This window comes from Hyperoodon ampullatus (assembly GCF_949752795.1).
Source record: "Hyperoodon ampullatus genome assembly, chromosome: 6".
Lineage (NCBI taxonomy): Eukaryota > Metazoa > Chordata > Mammalia > Artiodactyla > Ziphiidae > Hyperoodon > Hyperoodon ampullatus.
This window is the reverse complement of record NC_136919.1, coordinates 13,980,321-14,004,775: the sequence shown is the minus strand read 5'-3', so window position 1 is coordinate 14,004,775 and position 24,455 is coordinate 13,980,321. Positions and strand designations below refer to the sequence as shown.

General features: G+C 40.8%; 1 protein-coding gene across 2 annotated transcripts; it reads right to left on the bottom strand.

Annotated features, from left to right (window-relative positions):
* Positions 1-1,271: 1,271 nt before the first annotated feature.
* Positions 1,272-20,103, bottom strand: PSMD5 (proteasome 26S subunit, non-ATPase 5; the record flags this gene model as incomplete). Of its 2 annotated transcripts, XM_079706427.1 has the most annotated exons (10): positions 1,272-1,918; positions 4,676-4,816; positions 5,420-5,529; positions 7,464-7,655; positions 8,421-8,563; positions 10,136-10,245; positions 11,634-11,762; positions 12,196-12,309; positions 13,328-13,472; positions 19,931-20,103. In XM_079706427.1, 10 exons carry the CDS (start codon positions 20,101-20,103, stop codon positions 1,661-1,663), a joined length of 1,515 nt encoding a protein of 504 aa, XP_079562553.1. In that variant the 3' UTR covers positions 1,272-1,660. The 2 variants fall into 2 exon arrangements, with proteins under 2 accessions (XP_079562553.1, XP_079562554.1); XM_079706428.1 differs by lacking the exon at positions 11,634-11,762.
* Positions 20,104-24,455: the final 4,352 nt, after the last annotated feature.

The following is a 24,455-nucleotide window of genomic DNA, read 5'->3' as shown; positions in this document are numbered from 1 at the left end:
GGTGGAATTACTTAAAAGTTTTAGCTACCTAGTATATATTAACTTAAATCTCACTAGGGTAAAGACTTGGATCTCTAATTTTTTGTGAAACAATTTTCATCAAGTCCTAATTAGGCAGTATTTTACAAACGGGATGCAACAAATACACATTTCATGTTATGTATACACTCTATTAGTTTCCTAAAGATGCCTAACAGAGTACAACAAACTAGGTGGCTTAAAACAACAGAAATTTAGTGGTATTAGCAGTAGGAAAATGGCCCATATGGAAAGATGGAAAAAGGGGACTCACGGATACCAGAGATGGCGGAACAGAGATGACTAATCTGGGGACAAGAAAATTCCAGTCACTTGAGAATCATTTTGTAACAGAGCAGGGCTGGTTTATCAACATCACCACCATGGCTTGAAAGAAACCTATCTCTCCATTCTGAACCATCACACTCTGATAACATATTCATGTAGAAACCTCTGGATTGGTGATCACTTTGCTGTTTAGAGAGCACAGCACTGGAAAACAGGTGGGAACATTTTTTGTCAATGAAAAGCAAGTGCATCCTTTGTTAATCAGTAAGATGGTATCCTGGTTTAGGCATAGTGACCCCTCCATTCTGACTCTAGTTATTAGGAGTCAGTTTCCCTCTCTCTGATCAACTCAATGTGGACCTGATGGATCTCAGAAATTAAACGCAAAGCTCTCAACAACGATGCTCCACCAATAAATAAAATGACAGTTTGGGGACCTTTCTGGTTTAGCATGTTATCACTCCTCCCCACCCAAAACCACAACACAGTAAGATGCCTTGATAAACAGCAAAAAAAAAAGCATCGAGGAACACTAGAAACATTTTTAAAAGATTTATTATCTATTTTTCAAAGGAATAATAGTAACAAAAAAGCAAGAGAGACCTTATTTTTTTTTTTTTTTTTTTTTTTTTTTTTTTTTTTTTTTTTTTTTTGCGGTACGCGGGCCTCTCACTGTTGTGGCCTCTCCCGTTGCGGAGCACAGGCTCCGGATGCGCAGGCTCAGCGGCCATGGCTCACGGGCCCAGCCGCTCCGCGGCATATGGGATCCTCCCAGACCGGGGCACGAACCCGTATCCCCTGCATCAGCAGGCGGACTCTCAACCACTGCGCCACCAGGGAGGCCCGAGAGACCTTATTAATAAAAGTATTTATTCTTAGTATAGGGAACATAATTTTAAGATTGCATATTACTTGTTATTCAAAGAATATTTATATCCAAGACTTTGAAAGTGGAATCAGAAGGGAAAAAAAGACCAAAAAAATAAGGGGGTGGGGGGATAGAAAGAATTCACAAACCATTTGGTTCCATTTTAGTTAAAGTGGATTTTAAAATAAGATGGTGAGTAAGTCCATGAAAATTTTCTGGGAGAACAAAACTTCCATCTTCTTGCAAAGACTAAGGCAGTCAAAGGAATCTGAGAAACATCTGGTTCAATTACGATCAAGTTTGCCTGCTTTCCTGGCTTTACACTGAATTTCAATGTAGAAACACAACAAATGTTGGTGATAAAATTACATTAGACACTCCATGATAATTCTGGTGGGAGGGAAGTCTCTGTTTTGTAAAATACAGATGGAGTCAAATGCCTCAGGAGAAATTTTGGTCAATAAATGGTCCAAACTCTAGAAGAAATCACTCTGCTCCTTCCACTGCTGTTGTGGAAATAGGTTTCACATAGTATGGACCTTCGCTCAGGTAAGTTCTGAGCCTCAAATAATTTGGGTTCCCAAAGATTTCTGCAATTGTCTTAGAATTGGCAAGTGCTTTCACCAGTTCATATTTGGCATCCTTTGAAGCTTTGTCACGCTCTACGGACCGGTCCATCACATATTCTACAAAACCTGGACTGTTAAACATAAGTTTCTGAGCCCAGGGTTGGTTTGCAATGGCCTGAAATAGAAGGGGAAAAGAACACAATTCCTCTGAGCCTTAAGTTAAGTTTGTTAATGGGATGGCACAAACCTTAGAAAGAAATTTGGCAACATGAACCTTAAAAATGTTACATTTTGCCCAAGTAAATTCCCTCCTGAAACTCTAACTTAAGAAAATAATCAAAATATTTAAAAAATCTGTAAACAAAGATGCTCATCACACTGTGAAAGGTACACTATAAATCCCTAATAGTGGGAAGATGAGTTAGTAAATTATGGTATATAGCAATAATAAATAAACATTAAGAATAAAGTTTATAAAGGATAGGTAAATCTGTTATATGAAAAAAGTAGATCCAAATTATACACATGGCATAGTTACAACAGTGGAAAACTCAAGACAAAGACTTGAGAAGAAAAGACTACCCTAAAGAAACTCTCATACATGTTCCTAAGAGGATATTTTCGAGAATGTTCATTGTAGCATCATTTGTAATAGATGCTATCTAAATCTTCATTTACTGGAGGATTGACACACTGTGGCTATACAATGAAATACTAATGCCTTTCTAATTGCCTCTTTTAATATAGATAAATCTTAAAAACATAACATTAGGGAGAAAAAGGAAATTGCAGAATGATATGAAGAGCACAATACCATTTGCAAAGTTTAAGAATATTTAAAATACTGTAATTTAAGCACATATGCATAGATAGTAAAAGTACAAAATCACGGGTGCACTTGTAAACCCTGAATTCATGAAAGTGATTACATTCAGAGAGGGAGGAAGGGGAATTGGATTGGGCAGAGGTAGCAAGGTATGACTGTATGTCTGAAATATTACACCAATAAATAGATAAATACTAATACCAATACTAAAAGGAAACACCTTAAAGTCATACCAAACAGGTATGACTCTATGTGCTTTAAAAAATTTCTACTTCTCAATCTTTTCCAAATTTAAAAATAATGAATAAGCAACGTTTATAAAAAATGTTTTTAAAAACCTCACTATATATTCTAATGTAGAACAAGGCACAATCAAGTTTACAGCCTATGTCTTCCTCTCAAAATGTGTTCTGCACACCATCAGCTTCAGCATCACCTGTGAACTTGTTAGAAATTCAGGATCTCAGGCTCTATTCCAGAACCAATGAATGAGAATCTACATTTTAACAAGACATTACAGTTTGAGAAACATCAGCCTACTTAACAATAGTTGAGGATGGGTGGGTTGAAATAAAAACAGCTGCCCAAACCAGTAAATCAAAAATTATCTCTACAACTATGGCTAAGTGGAGCATAAGGTAGAAGAGTGGGAAAAAAACAAATAATGAGAATACCAGCGCAGGAGCCAAAATGACCATCACAGTGACTACTGACAAGGATGAAACAGTCTAAAATCAACATTCTTGAAGTTGACAGGTATCCTGTATCCTTCAAGACGCAGATCCTGTATCACATCCTGCAGGAAGCCTTCCCACTTTTTAAAAAAATTTTCTTTATTTTTGGCCGCGTTGGGTCTTCGTTGCTGCGCACGGGCTTTCTCTAGTTGCGGCGAGCGGGGGCTACTGTTCGTTGCGGTGTGCAGGCTTCTCACTGTGGTGGCTTCTCTTGTTGTGGAGCACGGGCTCTAGGCGCGCAGGCTTCAGTAGTTGCAGCACACGGGCTCAGCAGTTGTGGCTCGTGGGCTCTAGAGCACAGGCCCAGTAGTTGTGGTGCACGGGTTTAGTTGCTCCGTGGCATGTGGGATCTTCCCGGACCAGGGCTCAAACCCGTGTCCCCTGCACTGGCAGGCGGATTCTTAACCACTGCGCCACCAGGGAAGTCCAGCCTTCCCTCTCTTGTTGCCCCCCCCTCCTTGTTCCCTCCCTCTCTAGGCCAAGCATGCTGCCTGAGATCCCATTATTAAGATTACTAAAGTGATGACTACATTTCTATGAGCCCAGGGAACCACAGCAAGTGCTGAAGCTACAAAGTTAAATCAGCTATGGCTCCTATTTTCAATAAACTCTGTTGAATAGGTCAATAAATAAACATTTTCAACAAAGTGTAATAAACAGAACACAGAGGTATGATCCTTACCACAACTATAATTATACAATTAACTTTATAATTATATTTACTGCTTGAGTCCTTCAGTAGACGATGAGCTACATGAAAGGAAGGTCTTTGTATCTTTTGTTCACTACTATATCCCCAGAACCTAGCAAAGAAAATAAACTCGACAAATATTTGCTGAATAAATGAATAAATGCAAAGTAGGAAAGCCAGCACTGCTTAACTCAACCTTGTGGGTTTGGGCAAAGCTTGCTGAAGAGACATCTGAGTTAGTCCTTGAAGAATAAATAAGAGATTAACAAGCAAGCTCAGGGAAGAGTGTTGAATGTAGAGCGTACACGAGGGTCCAGAGATATGAAGCAAGCAGTCTGCTATCACTAGAGCTGCCAGTGCCAGAAGTGAATGGCAGGAAATAAGGCTGAGGAAAACCAGGGCTAAGGTAGTAAGGGCTTGCTTGATGGCAGATAAGGAATGCGGAATTAATTGTGATCCCACAGCACCCTCGAACATTTTGCCACAGCACCTAATATCTTTTACTGAAACCATTTGTTTACATATTTGTCTCCCTAATTAGTCTACACTAATAGTAGAGGGCAGAAACTTCCTATGCACTTGTGCATCCCCAGGGCATGGCAGAGAGACTGGCTCATTGTAAGTACACATGTGTTGAACTGGCAGAGTCCCAGAAGGCATGGAAAAGAAGAGGATGCCTACCGTGAACACTTTTAAGGCAGCACAGTGTAGTTCAAGGAAGGGTTGATTACTGATGCCACGGAAGAGCTCCAGCGGGTCCTGAGATAAAGAAGAAAACCAGGATTCTGTCATCCTCAGGAGGTCATCAGTCTGCTGCTCAGGCTACAAGACAGAAAAGGAAAACCTCAAGACATTAGGAAGCCAGGAAACCTGGGTTCTGATCATACCGTCATTAACTAGCTGTGTGAGCTCTGCCAAGTCTGGAGCATTCTTCCCCAACTCAGCCCAGACTTCCCCAGTTTTGTTTCTTTTTTTTTTTTTTTTTTGCGGTATGCGGGCCTCTCATTGTTGTGGCCTCTCCCGTTGGGGAGCACAGGCTCCGGACGCGCAGGCTCAGCGGCCATGGCTCACAGGCCCAGCTGCTCCGTGGCATGTGGGATCTTCCTGGACCGGGGCACGAACCCATGTCCCCTGCATCGGCAGGCGGACTCTCTACCACTGCGCCACCAGGGAAGCCTTGTCTTGTTTCTTTTTTGATGGGGTTGATTAAGCAATCTCTAGGGTCCTATCCAGTTCTAATACTCTATGATTCCATTTTAACTTTAAAAATGTCACTAGTGATATAATGAGGGTTATCTTCTTTCACTAAGAGTGAGAAAGATGGCATTTATTTGGTCAACATTTATAGTAAGTTAACTAGTATTATACAGATTTATTCTCCCCCAGATATACCACTGTTCTTCATTAATTTCCCAATCTACTTACTGGTAAATAAAAAAGAGATGAAATTGCATCCAAACACCTAATTTTGAGCTCTGTTGAGGCATTCTTTGCTTGATATCCTATTCTCATCAGCAAGCGTTCAAAGCGAGCTCCTTTGAAGAATAACAAGATATTTTTTATTGTGGTAAAATACACATAACATAAAGTTTATCATTTTAACCATTTTTAAGCATACAGCTCAGTACATTCACACTGTTGGGCAACCATCACCACCACCCATCTCCAGAACTTTTTCATCATCTCAAACTGAAACTCTGTACTCATTAATCAACAACTCTCCTTTCCCCCCACCCCCCATCCCCTGGTAACCACTATTCTATTTTCTGTCTCTGTGAATTTGACTATTCTAGGTACCATGTATAAGTGGAATTATACAATATTTGTCTTTTTGTGTTTGGCTTATTTCACTTAGCACTATATCTTCAAGGTTCCCCCATGATGTAGCATGTGTCAGAATTACATTCCTTTTTAAGACTGAATAATATGCCTTTGAATGTATATATCACATTTTGTCTATCCACTCATTCATCAATGAGCACTGGGTTGTTTCTACCCTTTTTGGTTATTGTGAATAATGTTGTTAATGAACACAGATGTACAAACATCTATTTAACCCCCTGTTTTCAATTCTTTTGGGTATATACCTAGAAGTGGAATTGCTGGATCATATGGTAATTCTATGTTTAATTTTTTGAGGAACCACCATGTTTCCACAGCAGCTGTACCATTTTACATTCCCACCAGATATGCACAAGGGTTCCAATTTCTCACATCCTGTCAACATGTTATTTTCTGTTTTTTAAAAAAATAATAGCCATCCTAATGGGTGTTAAGTGAACAATTGAGATTTTTAAAAGTATGCTTTCATATACTATGACTGCTACCAATCTAAACCAATATAAAAATAAACATGTGGTCAGAAACCAAGTGACAGGCCTAAAACACATTCATATGCAATACAGCATATGTAAGTTAAAGTGTAGAGCTCTGGAATCAAAGGACCTGGATTTGAGTAGCAGCTGCCCCACAGTCTGAATGATCTTAGAAAATTTTCTCAACTTCTCTGAGTGTCACCTACCTTATCTGTAAAATGAGAATGACAACAGTATGTTCTTTGCAAGATTGTAAAAGGATCATATGTCATAGGTACAAGCAGTTAGAAAAGTACACATAACCTGGATACTAGCTGTGATAAACAGCATATATAATTTTCAACGTATATTTCACAAGGGTTTTAACAGTGCTGTACATTTTTTTGTGTGTAGAATTCATAGTACTTGCAAGATACTCATGGATGTGCCATTAAAGTATCACTCTTAACATAAAATCTTGTAACATATTTTTGTTTCCCTTCCTTGACATATAAATATAAAACAAATGTGTCTTTTCAGTAAATATTCACAACAACCCTGAGAAGTAGTTGTTATACTCTTTTTATATATAAGGAAAGTGAGGCCTAGAGTAGTGAAGTGAGTAAGTGAAGCTCAAAAAGCTAAGTTAGTGTTAGAACTGGGACATGAATCCAGGTCTTTCTGACTCCAGACTATGGCCTTTGTACTATAAACACTATTTAAGAAAGATGTAGAGGGGAAAGAGTGCTTGGTCCAGCCACGTTAAAAAAAAATACAGTAATAATAATGAGACTTTTTTTTTTTTTTTTGCGGTACGCGGGCCTCTCACTGTTGTGGCCTCTCCCGTTGTGGAGCACAGGCTCTGGACGCGCAGGCTCAGTGGCCATGGATCACGGCCCCAGCCGCTCCGCGGCATGTGGGATCCTCCCGGACCGGGGCACGAACCCGTGTCCCCTGCATCGGCAGGCGGACTCTCAACCACTACGCCACCAGGGAAGCCCAATAATGAGACTTTTTAGGGATTAGTCCAAGGTCATGGTAAAAAGACTGCCATCTGTAAAAGTAGTTTCTACTATGCAGTTAACATACAAGCAAATGAACTTATATGATGAATTCTTGTCCCCCCCCCAAAAAAAAAGATATCCTTAAGGAAAGCCAAAACAAGTCATACCAACCTGTTTTCTGTAAAACTTGTTTTCCTTCAACATTGGATCCTAGAATTCCAATTGTGTCCACTGCTATACCAATCATGGTGGGGTCTTGACTTTCTGTCATTTCAAAGACTTTTTCCACAAAGACAGGATAACGCTCACAGATCTGCTGAGGACTATCCATGATAGCCAGGTTTCCAAAAAACTTCACAAATCCTAAAGATATTTACAAGAATATATTTTAACAGAAAAAGAAGATAGCATAAATTGTGGGCCCTAGGTTTTCATGGGACAGTAATAAACTTTAGGTCAGAAAGAGGAGAAAGGTTACAGTACTGTGTTGCCTGGAAATCAGACAGACCATAAGGAGATACTGAGGGACCTGTGATGTGTGGTCCTGACGGAATAGAAATCTCAGGGTGTCAACGGAGCTGGGTCCGAATACTGAAGCATTGTCATATGCAAGAGGGAGAATAAAGAACAAGGACCAGCAGATACAAATTATAGGAAGGCAAGTTTGGAGTCATTATCAGGAAGAAATTTTTAAACAGAGATGTTCATCGACGAAATAAGCGAGGCTATCTAAAATTAATTTCCAATTTCTGGAAGTGCTCAAGAAAAACGAATCAACCAAGTCCTAGAACAGAATGGCTAGAATAATTCTATATTAGATAAAGATTCCAACTCAAGATTTGATGAATCGGTGAAATATACTGTAAGTATCATTACTAGTAGTTTTATTATGGTTCTTTTGGCTAAGGTTCAAGGGAAACAGCCTAATGCTCTAAACAGCAATATTTCCAGAAAATTAGAATCAACAGTGCATGGCTCCCAAAGCAATAGATTCCACTTCATTAAGGAGCTATGGGTATCATCTTAAGGGAATGAGCTCTACAGAAAACAATCCCTGGCCTCCCCTGTCAGAAATAACTCTGAAACAAAACATACACTGTCATTTCCACAAGTGTCAGTATTTCTTACCTGGCAAATAGAAGCTAGAGAAAGGGTCTGAATCTGCCCCAACAATTATATTAGAAATCTGGTCAATTACTCCTTCTTGAGCGAGGTACTGTCGTCCATGATGAGTATATGCCAGTGATGTCACCATTTCTATACAGGTGGCTCTGTAATGCCAAGATTTTGCATATGATTAGTATAGTTTATAAACTGTTTTCATATAGGTTATTTTATTTAATTCTTCCCACCAAGTGTGAAAGGTGACTGATCCTGGCTCTACTTTTCAGATCAGGACACAAGGATGAGAAAATTGTAACTTGTCCAGAATCACATTGTTTTTACAAGGCAGTTAAGACTTAAATCATGACCTTCTGATTTGAGGCCCATTATTGTTTCCATTAAAACACAACTACCTCTTCAAAGAGTTTTTCAACCTTTGTTTTATTTTGAAATGTCAAACATGAATATTTTCTCACAAAATTATAATGCCTTTACCACATATTTAAAAAATGATGCTTTGGTATCATCTAAAGCCTACCCATGACCAAATTTCCTCAACTAACTAAAAAAAGTATTTTTATAGTTGATCCTAAGGTATTTTAACTGACTATTTGCAATGTTGTTTCCTATGTCACAAAGTCTGATACTAAGTTAAAGAAATTTAACAAAATAATTTCCTTATTAGGAAGGCTTTGAAACAATGTAACTCAAATGCTCTGAAACAGTATGACTGAGGACTGGTTTATGCATGTGAGTTCAACAAATTCAATCACATTTAAAGAACACAGGACAATCAGAAAATCATTTAAGATAAGGAAAGCAAAGTCCTGTGTACACAAAGGTAACTATAGTGCTCTTATAACAGCAAAATACTTGAACCAACTATTCAACAGTGGGGATGTGTTAGTAAATTGTGGAATATCCAAGGAAACACTCGGCAGATATTCAAGGGGACTTAAGGAATACGGGCTGGGAGTAAAGAGACTGGAATTAACATTTTTTTGAGAGCCTATATCGGCCATTGTACTGGTCTCTATGGTCAATTCACTTAATCCTCATATTATCTTCTTTACACAATTGTCATTGTTCCATTTAAGAGATAAGGAAACTCAGGTGCAGACAGGTTACAATAATTTGTCTAAGGTCAAACAGCTACTAAGTAGTAGAGATGCATGTAAGCCCAATTCTCACTCATTTTCAAAAGTCCATGTTTCTTCTATCATGCCGTAGTGCTATTATTTAAAGACATCAAAAAACGTGCATATTGGGAATTCTCTGGCAGTCTAGTGGTTAAGAGTCGGCCCTTTCACTGCTGAGGGCCTGAGTTCAATCCCTTGTTGGGGAACTATGTTCCCATAAACCACACAGCATGGCCAAAAAAAAAAGAAAAAATTATATATATATATATATATATATATATATATAAATGTGCATGTTAACACATTAAGTAACACAAAATGACAGTTACCATGTGATTGGCAACTTTTAAACAGCACACATGCCTAAGGACAGGGAACACTGTTATTCAAAAGTAGCTGAATTGTCATGCTAAGTTCTGGTATGTTGTCACCATGTAAGTTGAGCAATTTTCAAAAAGCCCCTTCTTCAGGACATAATCAGTCATGAGATTGCAACCTGAGCATAGGCTCCACTAGGGGAGATCACACTAAGTTCCGAGGTTGTCTCCTGGCACCCCAAGAAAGGACATTTTGCTTTAAGAACTCTCTCCGTCAACATACCTTACTAACACATCCTCACCGGTCAGCTCTCGGAGAAGCTGCGTTACCAATCCACTGGTGGTACAGTAGTTTAAAGATTCTGGTGACACAGAAGATATCTCCACAATTAGCTGAAAGAAAACAGAAAAAGCAGAAAGGTCAAAATAGCCCCAAACTTGTTAGATGGCATTTTAAGCTAAATGCAGGACTAGGAAGTATATTACATACTATTATATACTAGTATAAATTATATACTTAATATAATTGAATTTTTAAAAATCCATTATTTGTCTCCACAATCAGGAAAACTTCATTGAACACACAAGAAATTACTCTGGCACAGAAACACTCACCCAGATATACCTGGGTATATCTGCCCTTTTTAAAAAAGAAACCATCAATCGGGACAAAAGCCCCTATCAACAACAACAAACAGATTGTAAAAATCATCCATTCATTCATTCTATCAGTCGGCCATTCACTTACTCGTTCAACAAGTATGTTCTGAGGGCTTACTGAGAGATCTAGGACACCGAGTATTTTAGGCAGAGGAACGAAAGAATCAGATTTCGATTTTTAAAAGATCATTCTGACTACATGTGGCGATAGACTAGTGGTGACAAAAATGGGAGTAGACCAGTTTGGATGCAAATACAGTAGTCCAGGTGAGAGATACTGGTAGCTTAGACTAGGGTGGTGGTGGCTATAGCAAAGCAGAGAAATGCAGGAGTTTACGTAAAACTGACACAATGTGATGACTGAGTGGATACATGGCAGGGAGGACACGGCCTCACAGAGAATAAGCTGGAGGTCCAACAGCCAGCCACATGGACTGGGAGACGGGGCCAGTTTGTTGCTGCTGTTTTTATTAGGGGCATGAGGTGGATGGAGAAGATCAGGAGTTTGGTTTGAACATGAGCATAAGAGCCCTAGCTTGCCTTCACAAACTCCGGCAATTAAAGGTTCAATAGAGGCTAAGGAGCCAGGAGACCAAGAAGAAACAGCTACAGAAGCAGAAGGAAAATCAAGATTGCATTATATTAACAATGCAAAGTAAGACATTGTTCTGAAGAGGGAATCAGACTGTAAACGGTTCTGTTTTGAATATACAATCTATTAATTGCATGGCCTTGGGTCAATGACTCCATCAACAGCGAGATTAATGATAATGAAGTATCAGGTTTACTGTGAGAATTGAAGAGAATATATACGAGAGGATTTAGCACACTGCTCAGTACAAAGCTTCTTCTTACTACCACTTCACTAATTTTTTCAAAGTCTAATTTCAATGGTATCTCCTCTATTATAGTACTCAAAGTGCAGTGTAAATATTTTTTATATGACTGTCTCACACACTAGGCTGGGAGTTCATCCCTACATCCCGAGCACCTGGTATATATAGGGCCTAACATAGACTATATACTCAATAAATACATGTTAAATGAGCCACCTCGCCTTCTGATGTAAGCCTTGATACATTCTGAATTATAGGCACCAGAAAGGATGCTTTTAGTCTTACCTCATACACCCTGTATCGAACAATGTCATTTGTTTCCATTACACTTTTCAAATCATCCAGCAGATTACTTTCAAATAAAGCCTCCAGTCCAGCCTGGGTCAGTGATATTCTTGACAGGGATTTAATGGCCTTATAAGGAAAGAAAATATCTCTTAAGTCATAAAAATACCAAACTGTACTTTCTACTTCATAAGATTTATATGAAAATTAGTGTATGGAACGCAGCTTACCCAAGGAGCATTCACTACATTTTAGCTATAATTACTTATAACTGGAAAAAATACATAGTATTCCCAACAGAAAATAGAAAAAGCTTCTTATCAAGCAACCCAATGTAAACTCTATGATGGTTAATTTAGAAATGTGCATTCTAGAAAATAAAAGGGGTTTACTAGTTTTATTTTGATGCCACTTATTTATTTCATACCATCGATATGAGGCTGCAAATTCAATTACGCAAATCATTCATTCTAAACCTCCACCTCTCAATCCAGAAGGCCTTTCTGTCATTTAGGACATTAATGTCTCTGCATGTTTAGGCTGATGGTTGTAGCTGACTCACCGCTTTAGCTACAGATAGATTCTCTCCACCAATACAATAAACGATTTGTTTTAATAATTCAGCATTATTTAGAATCTCAGTAACAGCATCAGAATTTTCAATAATTCTTCCAACCTGAAGGGAAAAAAACAATCAGAAATACTCTTCCAAGGTAGGGCAACATGGAAACACATGATGGTCAAATTTCCTTAGTGTGCAGTTATTTTAGGAGTTACTAACTACAGCTATGAGTCATTAAATTCCAAATGACCCAAATTCATGAAAGCCAAACACACAGATGGTATAGTCACATCTTTGAAAAGAAAGAAAAAACAAAACAAAACAGGTGAGTTAAGACTTGAGACACCTCAGTGAGTGAAAACAATACAAATCTTAGTTCTACCAACTTTCAGTTCTTGATCTTGAGCAAATCAAATAACTTTTTTTGAGCCTAATTTTTTGTCTGTAAAATGGGAATACAATACTTAACTGCAGGATAGTAATAAAGATTAAATGAAACTAAATAGGTAAAGCACCTCCTACAGAGTTTTGCACATAAACGGTCGATGGATAAATCAATCCTTTCTCCTTTTCTTGAATAGATACTTTAGAGAAGAAAAGAAAAAACAGTAGTTGAACATCTAGTGGATAACTAACTGCTCAGCTTCTATCACTTCAAGATAATCCTCGGCAGCAGCTCTTGACCCAAACACTAGCATGTTTGGTTACCAGGGTGGTTAGAGTTACTGTCTCAATTTGTTGGTATAGTGACCTTTATAACAGTACTTCACTCATGCCACTATAATAAGACTTACCATGGCAATCTTTTTCTCTAGACTAGGGGCTCCTTGGAGGGAAGAAACAGGCTTTATTTATCTTGGTAGCTCTAACAGCATATGGCACAATGCCTGATAAAAGGAACTCAGTATTTGATGACTAACTGATTCAGACGGTACTCAGTGGAACTTCTTACTTTAGCTTGTATCTGCCGGTTATAGTTAGCTACGCACACTGGAATAGACTAGATACTCCCTACAGAGAGAGCACGTGTTTTCTTCACCTCTCTGTCTCTGGCTCCCAGCATACACCCTGGCTCAGGGCAGGTGGTCACTAAATGTTGATTCCCTTAATATGTGCTAGTAAAATTTCATACCTGGGACAGAGTGAGGATTTTTACAGAATCATTGGGGTGAGTCAGTCCCCTCTGCAGGTCAACGCTGAGGTTCCGGGCCACGTGAACTGGCTCCAAAGCTTGCAGCAATCTCTCCAGGATGGATACACACAAAGTAGTCTGTTCCCTAAAACAGACACCACAGATCTCATCAATTCATGTCCTACCAGGTAGGAAGCAACAACCTAATATCTGACACCTAGCTTAAAATGAGGCTCTCCTCCACACAGACTTCCCTTTGAAACACCAGCTTCTACTAGTTTATTCAAATTTACCTAGTACCGGGCTTCCCTGGTGGCACAGTAGTTAAGAATCTGCCTGCCAATGCAGGGGACATGGGTTTGAGCTCTGGTCTGGGAAGATCCCATGTGCCATGGAGCAACTAAGCCCGTGTGCCACAACTACTGAGCCTGTGCTCTAGAGCCCATGAGCCACAACTACTGAAGCCCACGAGCCACAACTACTGAAGCCCACGTGCCACAACTACTGAAGCCCTCATGCCTAGAGCCCGTGCTCCACAACAAGAAGACCCCGCACTGCAATGAAGAGTAGCCCCCGCCCACCGCAACTAGAGAAAGCCTGTGTAGCAATGAAGACCCAATGCAGCCATAAATAAATAAATAAAACTAAACTAAACAAAAAACAAACTAACCTAATACCTATTATGTGCCATGCCTGTGCCAGGATAATACATATAAGACATATTCTCTAAGGATAAAATATATTCTCTAATCTCAAGGAGCTCAGTTTAATGGATGACACAGAAAAATAAAAAGGCAACTATAATCCAAGTAGATAAATGCTATAGGTTAGGTCTGGAAGCTGAGGGAGCTCAGAAAAGAACACAGGGTTCGGGGAAGGCCTCCCAGAGGGTAACACCTGAGCTAAAATGTGGGATTTATCTAAGAGAAGAGAGGGGTTCCGGGTAGAGGGGGTAGTCGCACATAAAAGACACAGAGGAATGAGACTGTTATGCATTCAAGGAACCACAAGTCGCTTGGTATGATGGGGTGGGGAGAAGGATGAATGACAAGAAATGAGACAGGAAAGATGCACAGAAGCTGGATTCTGATAGGTCTTTTATGTCCTGCTATGGAATTTAGCCTCTTCCCAGAAGGCAATGGAAAGCCATGAAGTGGTTTTAAAGCAGAGAAGGAACACAATGAGCTCTGACTTACAGAAATCACTCTGCATCAGTTTTAGAGAAAGAATTTTCAGTTAAAAGGTAGTTGATGGGGCTTCCCTGGTGGCGCAGTGGTTGAGAGTCTGCCTGCCGATGCAGGGGACACGGGTTCGTGCCCCGGTCTGGGAGGATCCCGTGTGCCGCGGAGCGGCTGGGCCCGTGAGCCATGGCCGCTGAGCCTGCGCGTCCGGAGCCTGTGCTCCGCAACGGGAGAGGCCACAACAGTGAGAGGCCCGCATACCGCAAAAAAAAAAAAAAAAAAAAAAAAGGTAGTTGATGGTGAGACGTGATGAAGGAGCAAAACAGGGAAGTAGCAGTGGGAATGGAGAAGAGGGAAAAGATTCAAGACCTATTAAGGAGGCAAATTAAGCAGAACTTGATGACTACCAGATGTAGATACAGAGGTGTTTCACTAATAACTTCCTTGTCTCTTAATAGGCAGTACAAATAAACGGGCACTCATATATTGCTAATAGGAGTATACGGTTAAATTGGTGCCTTCCTAAAAGGTGATTAAGCAGTACATAGCAATACACAGCAAATGAACATATCCTTTTAACTTAGCGATTGCACTTTGCACAATCAAGGGTAAGGGAGTAATTAAGAATGTTTTTATACCCAAGATAAATGAAAACATGTCCACACAAAAATTTGTATGCCAATTTTTCATAGCAGTGGAAAAACCCCAAATGTCCATCAATTAATGAATGCATAAATGTGTAGATCCACTTAATGGAATATTATTCAACCATGAAAAAGGAATGAAGTACTAATACATGGTACAATGTGGATGAACCTTGAAAATACTATGCTAAGTGAAAAAAGCCAGACACAAAAGGCTTCCTTTTGATGTGATTATTTCGTTTACATGAAATGTCCAGAACAGACAAATCCATAGAGACAGAAAGCAGATTCCTGGTTGCCAGGGGATGAGGGAGAGATGAGAAGGGGAATGGGGAGTGATTGCTAATAGGTATAGGTTTCTTTTCTTTTTTAAAAGAAATGTAATTGTCTATGCTATAAAATTCACCATTTTAACCATTTTTCAATGTATAGTTCTGTGGCATTAAATACAGTCACATTGTTGTGCAACCATCACCACCATCCATCTCCTGAACATTTTCATCTTCCCAAACTGAAACTCTGTATTCATTAAACACAACTCATTTTCCCCTCCCCTTGGCCCCTGGCAACCACCATTCCACTTTCTGTCTCTAGGAATTTGACTACTCTAAGTACCTCATATAAGTGGAATCATACAATATTTACCTACCGTTTTGTATCTGGTTTATTTCACTTAATATGTCTTCAGGGGCTTCCCTGGTGGCACAGTGGCTAAGAATCCGCCTGCCGATGCAGGGGACACAGGTCCGTGCCCTGGTCCAGGAAGATCCCACACGCTGCGGAGCAACTAAGCCCGTGCGCCACAACTACTGAGCCTGCGCTCTAGAGCCTGCGAGCCACAATTACTGAGCCCGCGTGCTACAACTACTGAAGCCCGCGCGCCTAGAGCCCATGCTCCACAACGACAGAAGCCACCACAATGAGAAGCTCGCACACCGCAACGAAGGGTAGCTCCCACTCGCTGCAACTAAAGAAAGCCTGTGCGCAGCAACAAAGACCCAACACAGCCAAATAAAGAAAGAAAGAAAATAAAGAAATAGAAAAAAAAATTTTTAATGTCTTCAAAGTTCATCCATGTGTCAGAATTCTCTTCCTTTTTAAGGCTGAATAATATTCCATCGTGTATATGTGTATACCATATTTTGTTTATCCATTCATCCATTGATGGACACTTGGGTTGCTTCAATGTTTCTGTTTGTTTTAGCCATTCTAGTAGGTGTGCAGTAGAATCTCAGTGTGATTTTAATTTACATTTCCCTAATGACTAATGATGTTGAGTATCTTTTCATTTGCTGATTTGTTATCCACACATCTTGTTCAAATATTCTGCCCATTTTAAAACTGGGTTCTTCTTATGTGTTTTGAGAGTTCTTTATGTATTCTGAATACAAGTCCTTTATCAGATATATTCTTTGCAAAGACTTTTCTCCATTTGTGACTCGCCTTTTCATTCTCTTAACTGTGACCTCTGAAGAGCAGAATGTTTAATTTTGATGAAGTCCAATTTATGAATTTGTTCTCCTATGGATCATTCTTTTGGTGTCACATTAAAGAAATTTTTGTTTAAGCCAAGGTCACAAAATTTTTTTTCTATGTTTTCTTCTAGAAGTTTTAGTTTTAGGTTTTATATTTAAGCTTATAATCCACTCTCATACACTTCTGGTAGGAATGTAAAATGATATAATCACTTTGGAAAACAGTTTGGCAGTTTCTTCAAAGTTAAACATACACCTACCATATGATCCAGTCATTCCACTCCTAGGTATTTACTCAAAGAGAAAAGAAAAAAAATGTGTCTATGTAAAGACTTGTACACAAACGTTCATAGCAGTGTTACGGTAATATACCCACACGGAGATAACTCAAATGTCCATCAACAGGTGGTTCATAAACAAACTGTGATTCATCTATACAATGGAGAACTACTCAGAAATAAAAAGGAATCAAGTATTCATTCACACCACATGGATAAATTTTAAAATAACTGCCAAGTGAAAGAAAGCAAACAAAAGAGTACATGCTGTATGACACCACTTATATGAAACTCTTGAAAAAAAAATGGCAAACTCATCTATAGAGACATCTTTGCTACCTTGATTGTAGTGATGGTTTCATGAGTATAATATACATGTCAAAACTTGTCAAACTGCATATTTTATTATGTGCAGTTTATTTTAGGTAAATCATATCTCAATAAAGCTTTTTTTTTTTTTAAAGCAATGGTAGATTAAACTGTATATTGCACAGATTTAAGGTCACATGTGTCCCTTCGGTACCAAGAAGCCAAAGAATTAATAATGTACAATCAGTCTTGCTTGCCTTCCATGTTGTAAAGCAGTGATCTTAGGACTTACTTTCGCTCACAAAAACTCCGGTCAAGATTCTAGGTTTATGGACTTCCCTGGTGGCGCAGTGGTTAAGAATCTGCCTGTTAATGCAGGGGACATGGGTTCGAGCCCTGGTCCGGGAAGATCCCGCATGCCACGGAGCAACTAAGCCCATGAGACACAACTACTGAGCCCACACGCCGCAACTACTGAAGCCTGCGCACCTAGAACCCGTGCTCTGCAACAAGAGAAGCCACCGCAACTAGAAGCCCGCACACCGCAACTAAGAGTAGTCCCTGCTCGCCGCAATTAGAGAGAAAGCCCGTGCACAGTAACGAAGACCCAATGCAGCCAAAAATAAATAAATAAATTTATTTTTAAAAAAATGATTCTAGGTTTACATCTATCCGAAAAGATCTCGAACCAATATATAGTGCAGGAAAACAGCCATATATCTAGAGACGGCTAATCTACTATCCAGAGAATTATTCCCACAAATTGCAATTGGTGTCTACAATGTACTAAGTTCTGAATTACCTTGTCTTTAAATTTCCATTAAAATTGTTTCCTAGAGAGCTGCTCCTTTATTCAGCAAACCATGACCCCACAGACCTTATTCTTCAAACTCCCCTTCATTTCAGTTCCTAGTGCATGTCTGGTGTTAACTTATAGATCACTGAAAGTCTCTTCATCTATAATATGAAGTGGTTGGACTAGGTGGGCTCTCTAAAATTTATGAGTTTAATCTTTTATTTGGCATATATTGTATTATGTGCTGCACCCTAAGAGGGATGCAGAGATGAATTCTTCAAAGAATTTACAAACTAGACAGAAACACACATGGAATTACAACATAAGGCAATAGTGTCAAGTATTATTAAGAGAAGTAATGATAATGTCCTTCAGGAGATCTAAGGCCAGTCACTTGTAACTGGAGTGACCAAGAAAGACATTTTGGAGGGGGTGGCACTTCACCTGGGCCTTAAAAGATGGACAGATTTGGAGGGGAAGGCATTTCAGTTAGAAGAACTGGCATGAACAAAGTTAGGAAAGTGCCAAGTCATGCTCAAGGGAAAGTAATGCCACTTGGTAGCTGGAGCAGATGAAATATGTGTAGAGTGGAAAAAGATGAGGCTGGAAAAGTAGGATGGAAATATATTGTAAAGGTCCAAGTGCCAGACTAACAAGTCATGATTTTACACTGGAGGCAATGGGAAACCATGGCAAAGATGTGAGCCAAATATCCTGAGGAGTTCTCTGTGGTTGCAACGTGGGAAGAACATACTAGAAAAGGAAACTCAGAGGTAATGAGAAGTCAGACTAATGCAACAGACCTAGCGAGAGGGAGAAAATGAGGGCCTGAATTAAAATGGACAAATAGAGATTTCATAGGCAGACCTGAATAATGTTAATTAACCGAATTAATGAAGGGAGAACACATATGAAAAAGGGAGGATTCTTAGAAGGTCAGAGCCAAGAAAGCCCTCTGAAATCATCCAGTGTTGATTCAGTGATTCATTATCTTTTCAAGAAGAAAGGTCACTTTTAAATTTCTGGATCACAAACATTTAAAAAGTCTTTTAAGTTATCAGATGATCAAATACAAAGTGTTTTTAAATCAAATACTACAGATGTACATAAAAAGTAAAAGTTGCCATCCTACCATTCTAAGTCCCACTACCATATTAATAGTTTCTGATGTATCTTTCAGCTATTCCAAAAGCTACACTGGCCTGTGTTCAAGTGGGTGTGGGGGGTGGTAATCCTTTTTAAAAATTACGCATAACGGGATTACAAACTCCTACAATTTTCTTCTTTCATTCAGCAACATATATTAGAGATCTTTCTATGTCCACATATATAGATCTACCTCAATTTTCCTAATAGCTGCATAGTATTACAGTCGCGTCATAATTTAAGAATCCCCTTTTAATAGATATTCAGGTGGTTCCTAGTTTTTTTGGTTTGTTTTGTTTGGTTTTTTGCTGCCTCCTTCTGTTATGAATATTCCTGTATATACAGTACATTTTGTGTGTGAGTATACCTGCATGTTAAATTTCTGTAACCGGGAATTACTGGATCAAAGGTATGTGAATTTAAAATATCGATGGATCCTTCCAAATTGCCAGGATAGGACCCCTTCTTAAGAGGTGGGAAAAAGTCAAGGACTTGGATACGTGATTGTGGAGTCCTCCCCGTAGGTGGGCAACCTTGCTTTCCTCCTCCTATTTCAAGGATGAAGGCAGTGAGGCCAGGCGACGGCCACCTCAGAGCCTGGGCTTGAACCCCGTCTCTCGCCTCTCAGCCCAGGATCCTTCCCTCTCTGAAATTTCAGCGATATTCAACCTTCACTGCGACTGGGAAAAGCCTCCCCCGTCACCACCACCCCCATCCCCGTCTCCATACTTGGGGGTGTCGCTCTCCCCCGCTCAAGCTGCGGGGTCATCTCACCGATGGTTCTCGTTGAGCAGGGAGAAAAGCGGGCCAAGGTGCAGTTCCGCCGCTTGCTCGCGGAGCTCGCTGAGAGGCACCGACTGCAGCACCGACTGCAGAGCGCGCAGCTCCTCCAGCGGCGCTTCCAGCCGAGACACCTCCCTCAGAAGCGACAGCGCCTGGGCCGCCATGACGCCCCCTCCCGCCGGGGCTCCCCAGTCAACCCTCCCAGCTCCCGGCTCCCGGCGCGCTTTTCCAAGCCTCGCGAGATCTGCCCGGCGCAGACTCCCTTCCCCGAGTTTTGACTGGGCCAAAACGGCCCGGACTGCACCAATAGAGTTGCGGAGCTGCCGGACAGCGCGCGCTCGGGGGCTGCCAAGCCTCGCGAGAGCGGGGCTGACTAGAGTCGCTGGTGGTTACGGGGTCGCATCGCGGCGTCATGTTGGGCGCTGCTCAGTTGGTCCTGCCGTCCGACTCTCCGGCTGGTTTGCTTCTGTCCCACTGAGAACGAAGGCTGGGTAAATGCCCGGCAAGCGGAGTGGTGAGAATGAGGACTAGCCAAAGGTTGAACGGCCTTGGGGGCGGCCCCCTGGCTCTAAAACCAGGCTCTCGGCAGCGGCTATGGTGGACGCCGCTGCGGCTTGGGCAGGGGCTTAGGCCGCCCGGGGCGGGGCGGAGGCGGTGGGCATTCTGCTCCCGGGCCAGACACGTATTAAGAGGAGCGGAGGGTCATGTCTTTGGAAGACGAGATGAAAATTCTCGAGAAGCTGGGAGAAGGGTTTGCGCACCCTTAAGCAAAACGAGGAGGCGGTCAGGACCAGCATGGAGAGTGTTTCACCCATCTGCTCCTAGGTGCTGTGCATTCCTCAGGAGGTAAACATCGAGAAGATGGAGACGAATTAATCTTTGGGGTCTAGGATTAGACCAAAGGAGGAGGGGGCAGTCTCTGACGCTGAAGGCCATCTGCAGCCCGGCCAAACGGGTTTACATGCAACTGGTGGAAACCACTGGCAAGGGCAACCCAGAGAAGTTTCATGCGAGCAAGGGATGGTTGGAGAAGTTTAGAAATCGCTATAGGCTGCTGAATTCGAGGTTGATAGGGAAGAACCGTTAAATACCCAGTCGGCACCCACGTATTCCAAGCAACTCCAGAAACTGATCAGAGTTAGTGGCTTTGTACCTCAGCAGGTCTTCACCGCCAAGCAGATGAGCCTGTTTTGGAAGTGCTTGCCTTCGCATACTTTTGGGGAAAAAGACAAAATTCCGGAAAGCTTAGAGGAAGCTAAGGACTGGATTTCTTTCATTTTTTGTGCCAGTGCCGCAGGTGACAAAACCATTGCTGCTTTATGAAGTAGCACCTGTTTCATGGAAAAAAATATAAAGCGCCTTCCTATTTTCCGGCGATCACTAACGGTATCATTAACAGCTGCCCTCATTTTGGATTGGCTTCGTAATTGTTTTATTCATTGAACCTGGAGTTATTTAACAGAAAAAAATCTTGCCTTCAGAGTGTTGCTGTTTTTGGACAGAGGTCTCAGTCACCCAGACTCCATTCTTTGCTCATCCCAATGATGATATTGTGTTTCTCCATCTGGAGCGCAGTAGCTATTCTTAAGCCCTTGGATCAGGGTATAATTGAAGCATTCAGGAGGTAATACACCAAGCATATATTTGACTACTTTGCCGACTTTTTGAAAAAAAAAACCTTGCCTCACTTTGAAAGAAACATGCAACAGTACAACTTTGCTGATGCTTTGGTAGTAATAAAAGAGGTGCTGGATGATATAAAAACCAGCCTCTCTTAATAAAGCCTGGTGGAACCTTTGGGATGATGTTGTGAATGATTATGCAGGTTTCCCTAGAGCTAATGAAGAAGCTGAAAAAAACCATAAAGTCTGAAAATGGATGGGCTTTAAATTCATCGATATTGATGAAAGTGAAATTAATAAGCTACTTAAGTTTCAAGCTTTGGCAATAACAGAGAGAGTCTATATCTGTAGATGAGGAAGAAGGCAAATCTCTGGAACCAGAGATAAAGTTGAGCTTAAGGAAACAATTCTGTCTTACACCAGGTGTCAGACCTCATTGAAGCTGCAATTGATATGGGTTCTTTACTGGATTGAAGTTTGACCTTTAAAAAAGATTTCAGTAAATTGTTGTATACCTATAAAGAGGCCCAAAAGAACCTTCAAAATAAAGCAAAGGAGATGAAGAAAGAGAAGGAAGACACAAACAATAAAGAGGAAGTAGTGTGGGTGAAAGAGATGGGTACAGAATCTGACTCTGAAGAGGATTCTGAGTCCATATCTGAATCCAGTAAGGAGGAGGAGAGAAAGAGGGTAAGAAGCCTCCAGAAGAAGAACTTATAATCTCAGGCAGTGACACTGAGGCTCTTACTAGATCTGAAGAATCTGCCAAGGCCATAAATGCAGAATTGGACTTTTGGAATCTAACCTTGGAATTGGATCTGAAGAGAGTAGAAGTGCCTGAGTTGAAATAAGAGAATCCAGAAGCAGTTTCTTCCAAATAACAGTTCATCTCTTGCCATCCTTCCCCTGCTGCCCCAGCATCGCCTTCATCATGACCATCCTTATAATCAACAAACATTTATTGAGCATAATCTCTGTGGGATCCTGTGCTAAACTCTGGGACATCATCTCAGGATCTAAGGTAAAATGGTCATTAGCAGTGGCCTTTCTTATTAATGTAATAGATTTAAAAGATCATTGCCTTGATTTATTTTAGTGGACTTGGAATATAAAGGGTTTTTTTTTAGGGTCAGTCAGCCTCATTTTCTCTAACCCTGTTTTCTTCACACACGCTAAGTTTTTCAATCATAAATGGAGATTTTCTGAGTTAACCTTGTTTGGTAGTTGACATGAGACTACTTGCTCATGAAATGCTGACATGGTCTTACATTTTATAAAGCACTCTTATATTAATCTTCTCTGTTAATCCTCACTTTAGACCTATGAAGGAGGTATTAGCCCTTCCTTTACCAAAAAAACCCCAAAAAGCTCAGAGAGGTTAAGTTATTTGCCTGAGTCCACATAGCTATTGATGTAAATGATAGGACTAGGGCTACAGCTGACTTTGTTAGACACTTTGCCAGGAAGTGTATCAGGCCTTTAAGAATTTATAGTCCCAAGGAATGAGACAGACAGGTAAACAGGTAATTAAAATAAGCACAGAGGCTGTGAACTGGCAGCCTGCAGGCCAATTTAGCTAACAGGTGTGTTTTGTTTCGTCTGCCCAGTTTAAAACCATTTTGAATTGGTTTTCAGCATTCCCCGCCTCCTTTGTTTAAGGTACTATTTACATACAACGCAATTCACCAATTTAAGTGTATAGTTTGTTGAATTTTTTCATGTTTGTGTAACCACTACCACAGTCAAGCTATAGAATAGTTTCCTTGGCTTAAAATTTACTTATGGCCTTGTGTATTCAATTTCTTCCCCTGAAGTGTCGTCATTTAAAAATTAAGATATTTCACATTAAAAAGCTGGATTAAAAAATTGGAAACCCTGACAACAGTGGACTCTGCATCCCCAAAGGGCAACAGTCAGTCCTTAGCTTGCTGCTTTTAAAGATTTGTTTAATAGTTGATGTTAAATGCTGCAACGGAAATGTGGACAAAGTGCCTTAGGGGAAAGAGAGGACTGTGGGGATTAACCTTGGGAAAGGCTGCACAGAGCAGCTGGCCTGGAAAGACATGAGTTCACAGGGAGAGCAATCAGCAGCCAGAGTGTGTGCTCTAAGCCAGAGAGGAAATCAGAAGGGAGATCCTGGGAGGAGGGAGTGATGTGTGGGGGACAGGAAAGGGAAGGCAGCCATGTGTGTGCTTCATTTATTTGGGGTTTTTTGGTGGGATGGTCCTCTACAGCGGTTCCCAACTTTTTTTGTTTGTTTGTTTGGTTTTTTTTGTGGTACGCGGGCCTCTCACTGTTGTGGCCTCTCCCGCTGCGGAGCACAGGCTCCGGACGCACAGGCCCAGCGGCCATGGCTCACGGGCCCAGCCGCTCCGCGGCATATGGGATCCTCCCGGACCGGGTCACGTACCCGTGTCCCCTGCATCGGCAGGCGGACTCCCAACCACTGCGCCACCAGGGAAGCCCGGTCCCCAACTTTTTTGGCATCAGGGACCGTTTTCGTGGAAGATAGTTTTTTCCAAGGATGGGTAGGGGGGTGGGGGGGAATGGTTTCGGGATGATTAAAGCGCATTCCATTTATCGTGCCCTGTATTTCTATTATTATTACATCAGCTCCACCTCAGATCATCAGGCATTAGATCCCGGGGGTTGGCGACCCCTGCAAAGTGGAAGAGTTTTGTGTATGTGTGTTTGTCTTTGGGCTGACGATTTTATATATCTAAGAAACTTAGGTCTTTTAATCTGTACATCTCTGGGGATTTTATGGTTTTTTTGTATGTGTATGTTAGAATGGGAAGGGAAAGTTAGTCTTTTTACTTTTGCAGGGGTTGGAGGTTTGCATATGGTGCTTGGGTTGTATGTTTCCAGAAGGAGAGCTGCCCAGTGAAAAATTA